Source organism: Eptatretus burgeri, chromosome 15 (genome assembly GCF_056783735.1).
Source record: "Eptatretus burgeri isolate ZD-2024b chromosome 15, Ebu_testis_v1, whole genome shotgun sequence".
Classification (NCBI taxonomy): Eukaryota; Metazoa; Chordata; class Myxini; order Myxiniformes; family Myxinidae; genus Eptatretus; species Eptatretus burgeri.
Window position 1 is genome coordinate 37,067,864 of NC_140975.1, and position 15,000 is coordinate 37,082,863.

General features: G+C 40.9%; 1 protein-coding gene across 5 annotated transcripts in view; it reads left to right on the plus strand.

Annotated features, from left to right (window-relative positions):
* The window catches only part of LOC147011936 (ATP-dependent RNA helicase with zinc finger domain-like), a 310,053-nt gene that overhangs the window by 275,779 nt on the left and 19,274 nt on the right, over positions 1 to 15,000 (plus strand). For all 5 annotated transcript variants that reach the window (XM_085857677.1, XM_085857678.1, XM_085857680.1 and 2 more), the window contains exons 24-26: positions 2,906 to 3,018; positions 10,665 to 10,812; positions 11,031 to 11,247. In XM_085857677.1, the coding sequence (XP_085713803.1) occupies positions 2,906 to 3,018; positions 10,665 to 10,812; positions 11,031 to 11,247 (478 nt within the window). The remainder of the gene's footprint in view (positions 1 to 2,905; positions 3,019 to 10,664; positions 10,813 to 11,030; positions 11,248 to 15,000) is intronic.

Below are 15,000 nucleotides of genomic sequence, written 5' to 3' on the forward strand. Positions count from 1 at the left end.
TACATGAGTAGTTGCACCAATAGTGAAAATTTTGTCTCAATCCCTCAAGCGGTTGCGGAGAAAAACACGAAAGTTCTGTGCAGACAAACAAACAGACAGACAAACAAACGGACTCAAATGCAATACCCTCTCCTTTGGCGATGGTCATAATTGCTTTGCAATACATGGCCCCTACTGGTCCCAAATGAATGTTCTTATCCCTTTATTTGGGCGGTGGATAATGTCACGTTCGGTTCCTAAACAATACATATAACCCGATGTACATACATGGAGCAAAAGCATGTGTATGGCTTATGTGCATATATAATACATCGTTGTTATATACCTGGGATCATTTGAATCGCACTGGGCCTTGGACTAACACCCAGGCTGAAGACCTGAGCCCTGCTGATCTGTGCTGTTTCATGCGGTCGTGGAATCAGGGCAGCTGAACACTGACCCATGTATAATATGTGATATTTTCTGATTCCAAAAAGGGCATAACTGTAAAAAATTTTACAAAACACCCTGAAACTCAAACTTTTTTTCTGTATCTTATCATAAGAAAGCCACGCACCAAGTTTCAGTTGAATCTGTTTAAGGGTATGGGGGAAAAAATCTGAAAAACCACAGTTGGGATGGTGAAATGGCTAAAACTTTGATTTCGGTTTGTTTGTCATGTGATCTTTCACGACTGTGTGGCGGTGTGAATTGCTGGATTTACAGTACGATTCGGCATAGCATGACCACCTCTGTTTTTTGTTTGTATGCTACTTTCTGATCGGTCAGATGAAAACGAATCATCATTAAAATTATCAGCCATGTGACAGCATGCTCTCGTGCAGTTTGTTTTCAAATATTTTGGGAGTGAAATTGACACAGTATTTAACCTTTTCTTTACCATCTCTATAAATGTTTCCAAAACTGTTCACTTGTAGCATATGTAATTCTCACGTTAATACGTGTTTTGAAGATGCAAAGTAAAAATGAAGAGCTGATCATAACTTTTTGATATTTGACTTTACAACTGTTTTTGACATTTACCTATTTCAAATGAAGGTGTTTTTACCTTTTTTAAATGAAGGTTTTCAGATATATTATTAGGTCATCTCTATCATCTCAGTATAGATGACCTAATAATAACAGTCTCGAAGTCTGTCCGTCCGTACGTCCATCCACAATCAAACCGAGTGGAGACAAATAACCAATAGTGGAATGGATAGAGGTCGATGAGACATGCACAACGATATAACTTTCAAGGTCGTCCAAGGTCGAGGTCAACGTCACGAGGCTGTCAAAGTTGCGAAAATCGTCGATTTCAAATCGTATCTCCTCCCTCATTTATCAAGAGATCAAATGTTATTAGTGATTCAGATACTACGGACTATTATCTAGAACAACACGAGCCATTTTTTTGAAATTTGCTCTCGTTCCGATTTTATAGCCCTTCAAACTTTGCTCTGATTCCCCGCATGGCCGTTCATAAAGTACATACAAAAAAAAAGTATTAACTTAAGAACCGGAACTCTCCTGTACAGGAACATGTAGCACCTGAAAAGGAAGAACCCTATTGATTTTGGGCATGGCCGGATCCAAGATGGCCGACTGGAGTTTTTGTAATACATGGAAAACCGCTTATCTGATTTCAATTATTTTTGGTTACTACGTTCCTTACCCCTGGGGAACTTTTTCGAGATGATGACCAAATGGTGTCTTGTTTCCAATTCACCTCCCTCATTATCTGGAATATGTATGACCTTTTTCATTCAATGGCGGGGGATTCTCCATCTCTGATGGTATATTTATTTTTTGCTATACGAGTATATCATTGAGTACGATAGTACTCCATGCAGTAGGGATGGCCCTGGAAATAAAATATATAATATGGGTAATAATGTAACTAAACGTGCCTCATTGTAACTTTCAGATGGTCTTGGACTATTCTGAGTGTCCAGTTCATATAACCCATCATCAACTAGTTCATTAAGGGTTACCTTAACACCATGAGCAGGTGAGCTGAAACTACATATTCATCAGGAAGCTTTAGGGGGATTTGGGTGTGAGTTTAATAACCTTGTCATATTTGGGGTATTCATTTTATTTCATAACCTTTTCCTTCCAGTTTTTTGTGGATTACATGCAGTTCAATAGCAATTCGCTAATTGTTACATTTTACGTTTTTTGTTTTTTTTACAGTTCACTGCTTTGTGCTGCATTCGTTTGTTCTTTTCTTCCTGTATTTCGGTGGATAATGACCGAAGCGATTAAGGAAACGATGAAATGCATGAATAATTGCTTTCCAGATGCACTTTTGACATTAAATAAACCAGCTTTTTTTGCATGGCCTTTCTTTCTTTTTTGCATTCTTTGTACTAACATTTTGTTTTTATTTATTAGCTTGCAATTTCCAAAAAACATGTCTGTTCCTGAAATCATTTCAAAGCTTCAGCTTTATCTTTTAACAAATGAGTCAAATTATTACGTGCTAAATAAATATAAATGAATGAATCATTATCGGTGCTAAATAATGAATGAGTCAAATCATCATGTGCTCAGTGCACATGAAAGAGTCAAATTATTGTATTTTAGAACATAAATGAATGAGTCAAATTATCTAAATATCGATGAATGAGTCATATCACTTGCTATTAACCAGACTCATTGGGTCCTTTCTGAGTCTGGGATGTCGGTTGGCAGTTTAAAACTGACCCTGGCCTAGTCGTGCCAAAGACTCTTCATTGCTTGACACTCTGCATTTAAAAAGGATGGAGCACAGGCAAACAACCATAGGTTGGCAACCATTGCACAAACTTGATGGGCCTTATGGCCTCCTACATTGAAGGTTATTTCAAGGAAACTCGTATTTTAAATGTAAATGAATGAGTCAAATTGTCAAATGCTGAAAATCTGGAATATCTCTTCCTAGGTACAAATTCTTTACCCTCCTATGCTGAAGCCGAGATGCCATATCTAACTTCCCTGCTCTCCACCTGCGGCAAACTGGAAGATGAAGTCGCTGATGAACGAACCAGTCATCCGGTGTGTTTTGGTGACTTGCTTCCTTCCTTCACTTGCATTGCTTCTTGAATGGAGGATCATTTTAGTGCATTGCATACTGTGTATGGGCATGACAACTTTCAAACGTTTTCATTCTTCAGCCTTATAACATTTCAATCAATCAAAGGAAGAAGTAAGCAAAAATGAGTGGAAATGAAGGAAAAGCAAATGTAAGAATCGGATATTTTAGGAAAGATATTAACCTCTAATTGGTGTGTGTCAATTTTTAAAAGGCAGTGATTACACAGTTGAGGAGTTCGTTTCAACATTTAATCAACTGCTTTGAGTTGCGTCATTTTAAAATTGTGTGAGATGGTTCAAGCTGCCTGTTCACGGGAGACGCAAACTCTATCTTGGTTGTGACGACATCGTCCTTGGCCAGAATTGAAAATGTGCAATGAGCACAGATTTGGGACTTGGATGGCATTGTACTTGTTTGTAATAGACGAGCAAATTAGCTCCTGGGAATCCATCAAGTGTTCGAGCTCGGTTGATTTGATACATTCAGTGTGTTTTCTTTTGTTTGTTTGTTTTTATTCCATGGGCAGAGATAATCGAAGTGAAAGCAATTTTGACTCGTAAATAGTGTTGCATCGACTGCAGTAGTAAGGAGACCTCACTTCTGGACCACTTGGATTGACTACACTCATAATTACGCTATTTACCCTGCCTCAATCCGCATTAACTTTGCTCATAACTTTGCCATTTGTTCCACTCTGCTCCACTCATCCTCGTAGCCCAGAAGTGAGATAGTCATGCTGCTCCTCAGACCCCTCTCAATTCAAAACCAATCTGACCATTTAGCCTGGTGTTGGCTTCACAGTTAAGCTGGCTGTTTTAAGATATTAGGGTTTTGACTAAGCACCCATGTCGTTCTATTGAACAACATGAAGTGGGTTGCCTCATCCTGTCATCCTTCCGAGCTCAGCAAAATATGTACCTGCTTACTGGAAACAGTGGGCACTGCATCAGCGGCACAGCCGCTTTCGCAGAAATGACACAACCAGCAGCCATAGGCTCCATACAAAATACAAATTTATCGGACAACCTAATGGTCAACTGTCTGAAGGTTATATTAGCAACGAGGTAAATAATGAACAATTGCACAAATGGTCACTTCCATTCCGGGTGTGGGCACGTTAGATGTGGGCTTGTGCATGCCTCCTTCCAGTTCATCATTGTGAAGTTTTTATGGACCAGATCCATTGTCTCCTCCTGTTCGTGTTTCGCCCTGTGTTGTTGGTTGTGTTATCGTCCAATTGTGTTGTTTGTTGTGGTGTATTGTCGAATTAGTATGCCTGTGAGTGTCTGGCTGACTCGCCAAGGCCTCAGCTAACGGGCACGTCAATTCTGTGTCTGCTCCTCATTCCATTTTCTTTATCCAAAGTGTTCTCCTTTCAATCTCCTCGAGTTTATCTTATTTCCTCCTCCTCGCTTCAAAAATAAAATAAAACGTTCTTTATATGCCTGGTGTTGGCTTAATGGTTAGGGTGGTGGGCTTGGGATCCTCGTGATCCTGATTTCAAATCCCACCCACTGTTGAATTAATACCAGGAGGGGTTGACTCTGCCTGTCATCCTTCTGACGTCGGCACAATGAGTACCAGCATGCTGGTATCCTGTGTCGGAGTGGCGACCCGTCCAGGATTGTGTCCAATAGCCAAGGAGACTGCTTTGGCAGCACCAACGCTCTGCACAGAGTATGGTCCCAATGGATGGATGGATGGATTAATTCTTAACTTTTCCTTTCTCAATTCCTCACAATGAAACTAACATTCCTCCTAGTTTAATTAATCAGCTTCTTACTATAAAAGGTTTTATTCTATTTTATTCCAAGAGCTTTGGCATTTTGAATTACATGTCTGAGGCCAAAAGGTTTGGCAGTGGTTTCTGAACCAGAATTTTTTGCTGAATCTGAATGTGCTGAATCTCTGCGTTTTGGGTGAAAAAAGCAGTTTTTAGTTCTGTCCACACACAATTTTCTCCAAAAGCTGAAAAATCATTTTTATTTGGAAATTTACTCAATATGAAGAGCTACACAGGCAAGTCAGGTATAAAAATGAAGGTAATGACAAGGCCAACGCAGTCACATGATAATAATATGTAAAAACTAATTTTCCATTGTCACAGGTAAAGATTTATGAAAACATGCTGAAAAAAGCTTTGGTTTGGACACCATTGTCCATGAATCACTTTATACATATTTATCAGATGTAAGACAGTTATCAATTTGATATTTGTTATCCAATCAATAAGTTGACAATAACATTCACGTAGCTGCACGTAACAACAATTGCCACGAACAGGTCACTGGTATTAAGATATGCTCCATAATATTACCCCTACACCTTATTTCACAAGATTGTTTCGCAAGGGGTCTGATTTCACTTTGACAGTTAAGCACGTATTTCCTGCTGGCTTATTTATCACCTTGTGGGAAATATATAAAATATATTTCATCACGCTGTGGGAAAATATAAAATATATTTCATCACGCTGTAGGAAAAAAAATTACAGAACCAAGTTCAACCCAGAACCTTTCACAGCAATTTCACATGACAAATGACTGCCTTTAAACCCAAATATATTATTTGTACATCATATACATGTATCGATGACAATAAGTCACTGGACTTGTACAAGTTCAAATTAACACTTCATGTTCCATATTTTCCTCCATCGTCGTCGTCGTTTTATGGCCGTTCCCATGATTGCATCACTGTATCCCAATCAATGAGGCAGTAAATATCTTCTGGGACCTGTCTGCAATCGAACCATTTAATGACAAAGTTACCATTCGCCAGAAGCCACCCATTTTCTTGTGGGTTACAGCTGCGTGCTTGAAATTTTGTGCCATCTTTCCATATTGATACTACAACATTTGAACGTTTACACTTTTCCATTAGGACTGATCTGCACAGAGGCAGGTGACCAGGATCTTTTCCTTTATTTTCTTCAGAGGCTGAGAATTGCGCTTTGGTGCAAAATGCTCCTGGAAGGGCATGTGTCATGCTGTATTCACCGATGTCAGCTTGGGTTTCCTCTACTTGCTACAGACAAAGGTCTCACCTTCTGTCAACAACTGTGGTGATAGCCCTTGAGCACAATACTGGCTGTGTACTCACTACCTGTGAAGGCATGCTGTCCCACGATAGCAGCACACAACTCTTGTCCCATGTCGGCAGCCAGCTTGCATACATCAGTACACCACCTGGTGATGTAGATGCTTAAACCAGCATAAAGCCATATGTGAGCCGGCAAGATGTGATTTTGCATGAGAACATCATTGTTAGATGACCGGACAATGATGTTTTCATCTTTGTGTGTCTCACACACGTGTTTGATGTGTCAATTACACGATGTCTGCCTCGCCATGTTGGCAAGCAAGACTCGGGATTTCTTTGACATCGACATCGTCCTTCACCTCGTACTGGTAAGCCTCATCATCAAGTCCTACGAAGAGAATATGCCCTCTAATCTGTCCGATGTATGGTGCTCTTCGCCTTTCCTTTACAAGGAAACATAACAAAGAAGTCTTGAGTTTAGCTGAGTGGAGTGCAGCATTGAATTATTTTGGAAGCTTTTGTTTATGACCAGAAATGATGAATTTGATATCTGTACCATCTGACCCCCTCCTGCCATGTTCAGCAGCATCTTTGATGTATGGATTTAGGTATGAATCACACACAACGTCTACGCGCTTCGTGAATCCGTGCAGTCTCATCAGAATTACTTTTGCAATCTCGCCAAATGTTGCTGGTACATTCACTCGAGTTCATATGAAGAACATCACATCATCAGCACATGTATCTCTTCGATCTGGCTTCTCACTTCTCACCCTTTCTTCTAACTTGTGCATAAGTTTAGATTTATCGGTTTTGTTCATTCACCCATTCACATGTGCGAGAGTCAATGGCACTATGGAGTAACGAGCTTCTTTTGCACCCAGGACTTTCTTCCATTACTTCTTCTCGAATTGTTTGATTTTTATCTTTACTCAGTTGGCCTCTATGTAGTATGCAGTACAAGTTGGCGCTGGTGTCCCCATCGTGTCATCGAACTGAAAAAATAAAATGAATCACTATTGAGTTACTTGTTCCCACAGTATTGTTAAATGTGTTTTGGTGCATATTATCTGAGAGATCGTGCATGATGACCTGCGTATTTGTAGCTCACTGGTGCCTTGTTGCTGAAATATCGGGTAGAGGTGACCTTATGGTGCATATCTTCATACCAGTGACCTGTTCATGCCAATTTTTGTTATGTGTGTCTACATGAATGTTATTGTCAGCTTATTAACTGGATTACACTGCCTTACATATGATCATAACAAATATGTATGAAGTTATTTATGAACGATAGTGTCCAGACCAAAGCTTTTTTCAGCATGTTTTCAGAAATCTTTACCTGTGACAATGGAAATTTAGTTTTTATGTATTATTATCAAGTGACTGCATTGGGCTTGTCATTACCTTTATTTTGATACCTGACTTGCAATGTGTAGCTTCGTGTTTAGTAAATCTGAAAATAAAACGGATTTTTCAACTTTCAGAGATGATTTGGTGCCGACATAACAAAAAAACTGCTTTTTTCACCCAAAACGCAGAGGACGCAGCAATCAGGAAATCGATTTTCGAATTCAGCACAAAATTCCGATTCAGAAACCACTCTCAAACCTTTTTTGCTTCAGACATGTAATTAAAAGTTCTGAAACTCTTGGGCTATTTGTCTGTTTTCTACCACCTCCTTTCTAGTCTTGCAGCCGCTGCTCTATCCTTGCTCTGTCCCTCAATGTTTCTGCAGGGCACATGTTGTCTGCCATCAACTCCCTCCTGGTCGAATTCCCAAAATTCAGAATCACAGCTCACCTCCATTCATTCATTCCTCTTTTTCCCACCTGTGGAATCAACTTCCACATTATCTTCAATCTCATTCTTCCCTCCAGGGCTTCAAGACTGTTCACCATGATCTCAGATCATCCCCCACCCAAAACCATAATATTTTCTACCCCTGCTAACCCTCCCTAAACCCATCTTTTTCCAAGTTTCCAGTTTTTCCTTCCTAACAGTTTGTTGCTGTATCCATCCTGTTCACCACCTGTGTCCTCCCCTCGCCTTCAATCTTCCCCACATCTCTTAATTCTTCATCTCACTCTATTTTGTCCCTCCTCCCTGCTATTGGTGTTTTGCCCCTCTCTTTCTACTGTTCCTTTTGTTGTGTTACGTCATGATCCATTCCACATTCTAGCTCCTCCATGAGCCCCGAGACATTGTATACAATTTGTTTTTTTTACTTCTCCATCAGGAACACCGTACATGTTCGTCATCTTCATCACGATTGAATCCTCCTCCTTCTCATCTTCTACTCCTTCGTCTTCTTCTACGTCTTCTTCATCTTTATAGATTTCCCTTCCAAACCTATCTAACTCTCAAACGCTCAGTCCATCGACTGCCCCATGTACCTGCAGTATGGCTTTCTTCTGTGCTTTCAACAACTCATCATTTTACCCATCCTGAGATATCTGTCTCCATGGGACTAAATTGGGGGATCAGGAGAAATCCAGTTTGCAGGGGTTGCCTGCATACGACCATCAACTCTGCTTCACATCCATTAACGGTGTCAAACCCCTCCATGTCAATACCCTCCTTGTTATCTCCTAAACACCCGCATCCTCCAAAACCCACCCCTTCTTTGTGTCCACCTCTTCAGCATTCCTCCACCTCATGTCCTCCCAATTCTGCTTCCCCCTCACGCCACTCACTCAGAGCCTCTCTTTCCCCACCCCTTCTCATCTCCCCCCTAACCCCGCTTCCTCACACCGTCCCGCTCGCCCCACTCACACACATCTTTCCGCTCGGGCTGCTCCCTCCCATCTCCTCCCTCACCCCGCAGGGTGTCTTTAGGTGAATTTTAAAATGACCTTAACTCTCTCTCTCCCCCCCCTCTCGCTCCCCCCCGCCCCCCACTCTCTTTGTACTGTTCTTTTCGTTCTGTTATGTCTTGTTCTGTTCTGTGTTCTAGCTCCTCCACGAACCTTGATTCTACACATAAACATGCGATCGTAGAGGCATTTAAAGGTTGCGATTCCCATGGGAGTTACTGTTCGCTGCTGACTTGGTATTGAATGCTGAAAGTGAAAAAGTAGCAAAAATTAAAGTTTCAAAAATGGAAAAGTACAATAATGAACAAAGGTTTCTGCGGCACAGTTGATAAAACAAACGTTATGGTCGTGGCGAAGAATGACAAAGGAAAGAAAACCAACAATGGCCTTGTTTAAAATGCCAAAACTGCATTGCATGAATGAAATTCAATGTCGGCAGTGTTTTAGATGGTGTCACAAGAGGTGCAGCGGTATCATTGGGAAATATGTTCACAAAAGCTGTGATTCTCATTTTGTAAAAGATGTGAGAATCAATCATTAAATTTTTTAAAAAGAAGATGAAGAACAAAAATAAATTCTCCTGAGCTCAGGATTTAATTTCGTAAAAGGTTAAGGATTTCTGTTACCTTGGAGACACGATGGAAGCATCAGGAGGAGCAGAATTAGCTGTAAGATCAATAACAACTTATGGGCTACAAGACATCAAGAGAACACTTGATCGGTATGGTCATGTCCAACAAAGGTCAAAATGATAAAGTTGTAAAGAAAGCAATAGAGCTCATGCTAGAAGGAAAAAAGCTGAAAGAATGTCCTAAAAAGTCATGGATTGAAAATGTCAAGAAAGAAATGGAATGTTTGTGTTTGCATGAAACTGACACAATGGATACATCTGTATGAAGGAATAGCATCATTTGACCATTTCCCCCTGACAAAAGAGGGGGAAATGGTCGTAAAACGGTTCTTCTTGTTGTAGACGTTAGGATAATAAATAACCATTCCTTTCACACAATGAGACGCATAGGGCTGCCGAGGCAGTGTCATTTGGCTAAGGAGTAGAATCTTGGACAGGTCGCCACTCTGACACAGGATACTCTGAATGGCTTATTACACCAGTAAGCTGGTACTCATTTTGCCGACCTTAGCAGGATGACAGGCTGAGTCAACCCACCTGGTGTTATTTCAATGGCTGGACGGGGCTTGTTGACCTTGTTGACCAGATGAGTGGCAGGATCCCTATACATACACCAACCGCATGGATCCCACCTCAGCAGATAAGTGGTGTGATGCCCATTTTTGGAGAGGATGTGTTGGACACACACCCACATCTATTCAGAAGCGTGTTACTTTCACAACAATCATTCTCGTATTATGCATACTAAATAAGCGCTTTACACCAGACATTAATTCCTGGTAGGTGGAATCAAATCTGCACCTTCTGAGTGTGGAAAAACAGCTCCGATCGCCAAGCTTTCTGAGTTGTTCCTGGAATTGGTTTAAAGGTGTGAAGTTGAAGTGAAATCTGTGGTTGGATTTCAATCTGCTTTGGATCCTTTGAAATATCACACATACACACACGCACGCACACACACACACACCTTTTACCGAGGGATTGAAGGTGGGGAAGGTGTGTTCATCTGGTACCAGGTAGCCATCGACAAATTATCACACCAAATTTAGGTTGTATTATATGTTCCCCAAGAAGATCCAATTTTTGCCTTTTCCTCTTTCACCCATTTCTGCCCTTGCAGGTTATTACAGCACAGCCAGGCTTGGCACACAACATTGCAGTGCAGAACAGTGGACAGCAGATACCACTTCCTCGTGCAATTCCAGGCCTACCAGCTTCATTCGTTGGACCTGCGTCAGGCCTCCACATGCCAGACACAGGCCTTTACCGTAAGAACTAAGGCGTTGTAGTAACATAATCAGGGGAATTTTTTTTTTATTTTGAAACACTAGTAAAGTTCATAATAAAATGTTTTTCCTTGATCAGCAAATCTGTAGCGATGAACTGTTACATGCTCGATGTGTAGTCACAGTTCCTTCACTAACTGTTTCTCTCCTCCTCTCTTTGACCCCTCATTTTCGTTTTACTCTTGCGCTCATGATGACAGAAGCACAACCAACCACCTGGCCACAGTTGCTCACCACTCACTCCAAGGAGCCACCGATAGGCCGTGAAGCATGGGAGGTGGAGGCCCACAGGCAGCTTGCATCTGCAAATGCTTGGCCAAGAAGCTTCCAGGGAACGATCCGCCCTCAACCTGACAAGCCAGGCCTGGTAGCGTTCCCGCCGAGCCACAATGAGATGGCCACCTCCCTCGCCCATCGGCAAGTCTGGTTTCAAAAGCATCAAAACAGTGGAAACTAGAAGGGCACTCGGTAGAGCGCATACCTCCGCCACGTAATGCCTGATCCACGAGAACATATCGGGCCCAATACGTTTTTGAGATATCATGCTATGTATCGTTTATGGCCCTATCTCTCAATGGTGAAGTATCACTTTAAAGATTAAATCATTCTCGTATCCAGATCCGGATTCGGATCTTCACCAAAATCAAATCGCTTCTTCTGTGTCACACGCCCAACATGTCCACCAAGTTTCGTCCAAATCCGCCCACAACTTTTTGAGATATCGTGCTATATATCATTTTTGGCCCTATTTCTCAATGGTGAAGAATCACAAAAAATTCCAGTAGCCGGATCCAGATCTTCACCAAAATCTAATATAATCAGTTCGTCCTTGTCACCCACCAAACCTGTCCACAAAATTTCATCCGGATCCGTCCACAACTTTTAGAGATACCCTGCACACAAACAAACAAATAGACAACGAAAAGACGTCATGCAGAGCACATCACTTGCAAAATCCTCCCCACTCTCCAAAGGTTGCCATGGATACATCAAATTGTCCATTTCATTAAGATTAAAATTAACAATCTGAATCAAAGCTCAGGTCAATTGGATGAAAATTGATGATTTTTCAGATAAAAATTGATGATTTTAGAAGTTTGACCTCTGACCTTTGACCTCAAAAATCGTTTGTTTCCCAATTCAGTGATGCGCTATGCAATTGCTGTTTAATTTTCAAGTTAATAGCATGTAAATTGATTATTTTTTAGATTGAAATTGATGATTTTAGAAGTTTGACGTTGAGTTGACCTTTGAACTTTTGATCTCAAAAATAGTTGGTTTCTCAATTCAGTAATGTACTATTCAATTGCTGTTTAATTTTCAAGCCAATTAGATGAAAATTGACGATTTTTTTCAGAAAAAATTGATCATTTTAGAAGTTTGACCTCAAATTGACCTTTAACCTTTTGCCCTCAAAAATAGTTGGTTTCCTAATCCAGTGACGCAATATGCAAATCCTGTACAAATTTCAAGTGAATTGGATGAAAATGACAATTTTCGAAATTTCACCTCAAAATCAAAGACCTCTCAGTTGAGACGACCTCCACCACTTGGTAAAGTTTCATGACGATCAATTTAGAATTGTGACCTGTAGGCGATAAACAGACAGACAAACACAAACAGACAGATTCACACGAAGACGTCGTGCAGAGCACGATACTTGCAAAATCCATGAAACAAATTTAACCTCAAAAATAATTGCTAGTTGAATTCCATGACCAAATATGCAATCCTCTTCAAATTTCAAGTCAATCGGATGAATGACAATTATATAATGACAATTATATAATGACAATTATATAATGATAATGACAATTATATAAAATCAGCCGATGTTGACCTTTTGGCCTATGTGACCTCAAAAATAATTGGTTGAAATCATTGTCCTGATATGCAAATCCTATTCCAATTCCAAGTCAATCAGATAAGAATTGAGGATTTTAGAAATACCACCTCAAGGCCCGGTCACACCTTGACGTTTTAGCCAACGTATGCCGATTTTTGAATTTTTTTTCTAAAACGCTGGCACACGTTGAATACGTTATGGGTAAGTTTTGATAACATTGAGAGAACGCTGGCATACGTCGTAGTACGTTGCCATACGTCGTTGTACGTTGGCTTTAAACGTTGTACTTTTCGGTTGTCCTCAAATTTTTTCATGCTTGAAATTTCACGACGTATGCCGGCGTATGACTCACACGTTCCGCTACGCTGGCCACAAGTTGTAGGCACGGTCTGCGATCGTTGACAGACGTCAACACATGCTACTTGTAAGTTAATCATTAGTTGAGACACGCCGAGGTAATGTTTAGCGTACCCGAAACTTATTTCCTACCTATGATTAACGTGTTGTTGGCACGTTACGCGATCGTTGCCACACATCGACAGACGTTACTTTTAAGTTACTCATAGGCTGAAAGACGTCAGTATAATGGATCGTCCTTGCGTCAGCGTCCACGGCCACGGCCAGGACACTTATTTGCAGCATTCTTCAAACTTTTCTTCGGCATGACGAGGATGTTCACACTTCGATGTCTAGTTTGGCTATGATTCCAATTGTCCATCGGCAGCGTCTATTTAAAATAGTCGAGTTTGAGCGTTTTAACACGTTCAGAAGAAACGCTTCAAATTTCCAAACCCCAGCGTCAAAAAACAAAGGCGAGTGACAGCAATTTAAATCGTTCATTGTAAACAATGAAACTAGCTGAGTGGTACCGTTTAAAAGTCGTTGAGTGTAAAAAAAAATCCAATTGTTGAGCGCAAGCGTCTACTTTCAATAGTGGAGATGCAGCCATTTAAATCGTTGAGTGGCAGCCTATGAACCTACCCGTGGACACGCGGACGCAAGGACGATCCATCATAACCCACACCCTCCCCCTCACACCCACCTACTACTGCCAACATGAACAAACTACTACTAATACTAATACTAATTAAATACTAATACTGATACTGTTACTGCTGACATGGACATCGACTCAAAAAGGACTCGAAAACACTGTTGGGTTCCCCTTTTATGAACATCATTTTTATATACAAATTCCCAAAACCGCTGGGAACACGTCTTTATATGGCAGTTGTAAGCTAGAAACACATTCATTTTTTTTTTTATGGCGACCGGAAGACGTCATTGGAATACGTCTACATACGTCGATGTGTGTTGGGACTACGTAAAGAATTGGTTCAAAGCACGTCAAACAAAAGTTAGAAATAAGTTTCGCGTAAAAAAGACATTACCGCGACGTGTTTCGACTTATGAGTAGCTTATAAGTAGCCTTTGTGGACGTGTGTAAGCGTCCACATATCGTGTGTAAAACTTATCCCCATCGCATGCGGAACGTGTGTCATACGCCGAGTACGTCGTAAAATTTTGAACATGTTCAAAATTTCTTGACGTACTCTACTTACTACGACGTATGATAGCGTATTTAGCGTTCTACTCGCGCATACCAAACTTACCCATACCGTATTCGACGTGCCCCAACGTTTTAGACACACTTTTTGTTACGTCGGCATACGCTGGCAAGATCGCCAAGGTGTGACCGCGATGTTGACACTTCCATTTCTACGGCAGTTATGATTCGAATCGTTGTGCGTCAGCCTTTTAATAGGCTACGTCACGACATCGTCGGCGATGCGTGCAACGCGCTATGCCTAAGTTAGACTATCGTTGGGCATCGGTTGTGTAGGCCGACAACAGGTTCAGCATTCGTTGGTATAAGTTATCTATAACACAACGAAACGTTCTGTGTAGTTACCAATGCGTTATACATAAGACCAAGTCGCTATGAATACGTCCGAATCTTTAAAAAAAAACATCAAAAGTTCAACGTAAGCCAGCGTTTTACATACATTTTAATACGTTGCCATCGCTGGCTAAAACGTCAAGGTGTGACCGGGCCTTTAGATGTTGACCTTTGGCATATGTTGCCTTTTTGGTCCAGGTTGACCTCAAAAATAATTCACTGGTTGAATTCAGTGCCGTGAAATATAAATCCTCTTCAAATTCCAAGTCAATCGGATGCAAATTGAGGATTTTAGAAATCTCACGAAGTTGTTGCCTTTGGCCTCAAAAACTGTAGGCTTCTTTCCTTTTGACAAACTCTACCACGTGGTGAAGTTTCTTGAAGATTGGTTTAAAATTGTGACCTGTAGGCGACAGACAGACAG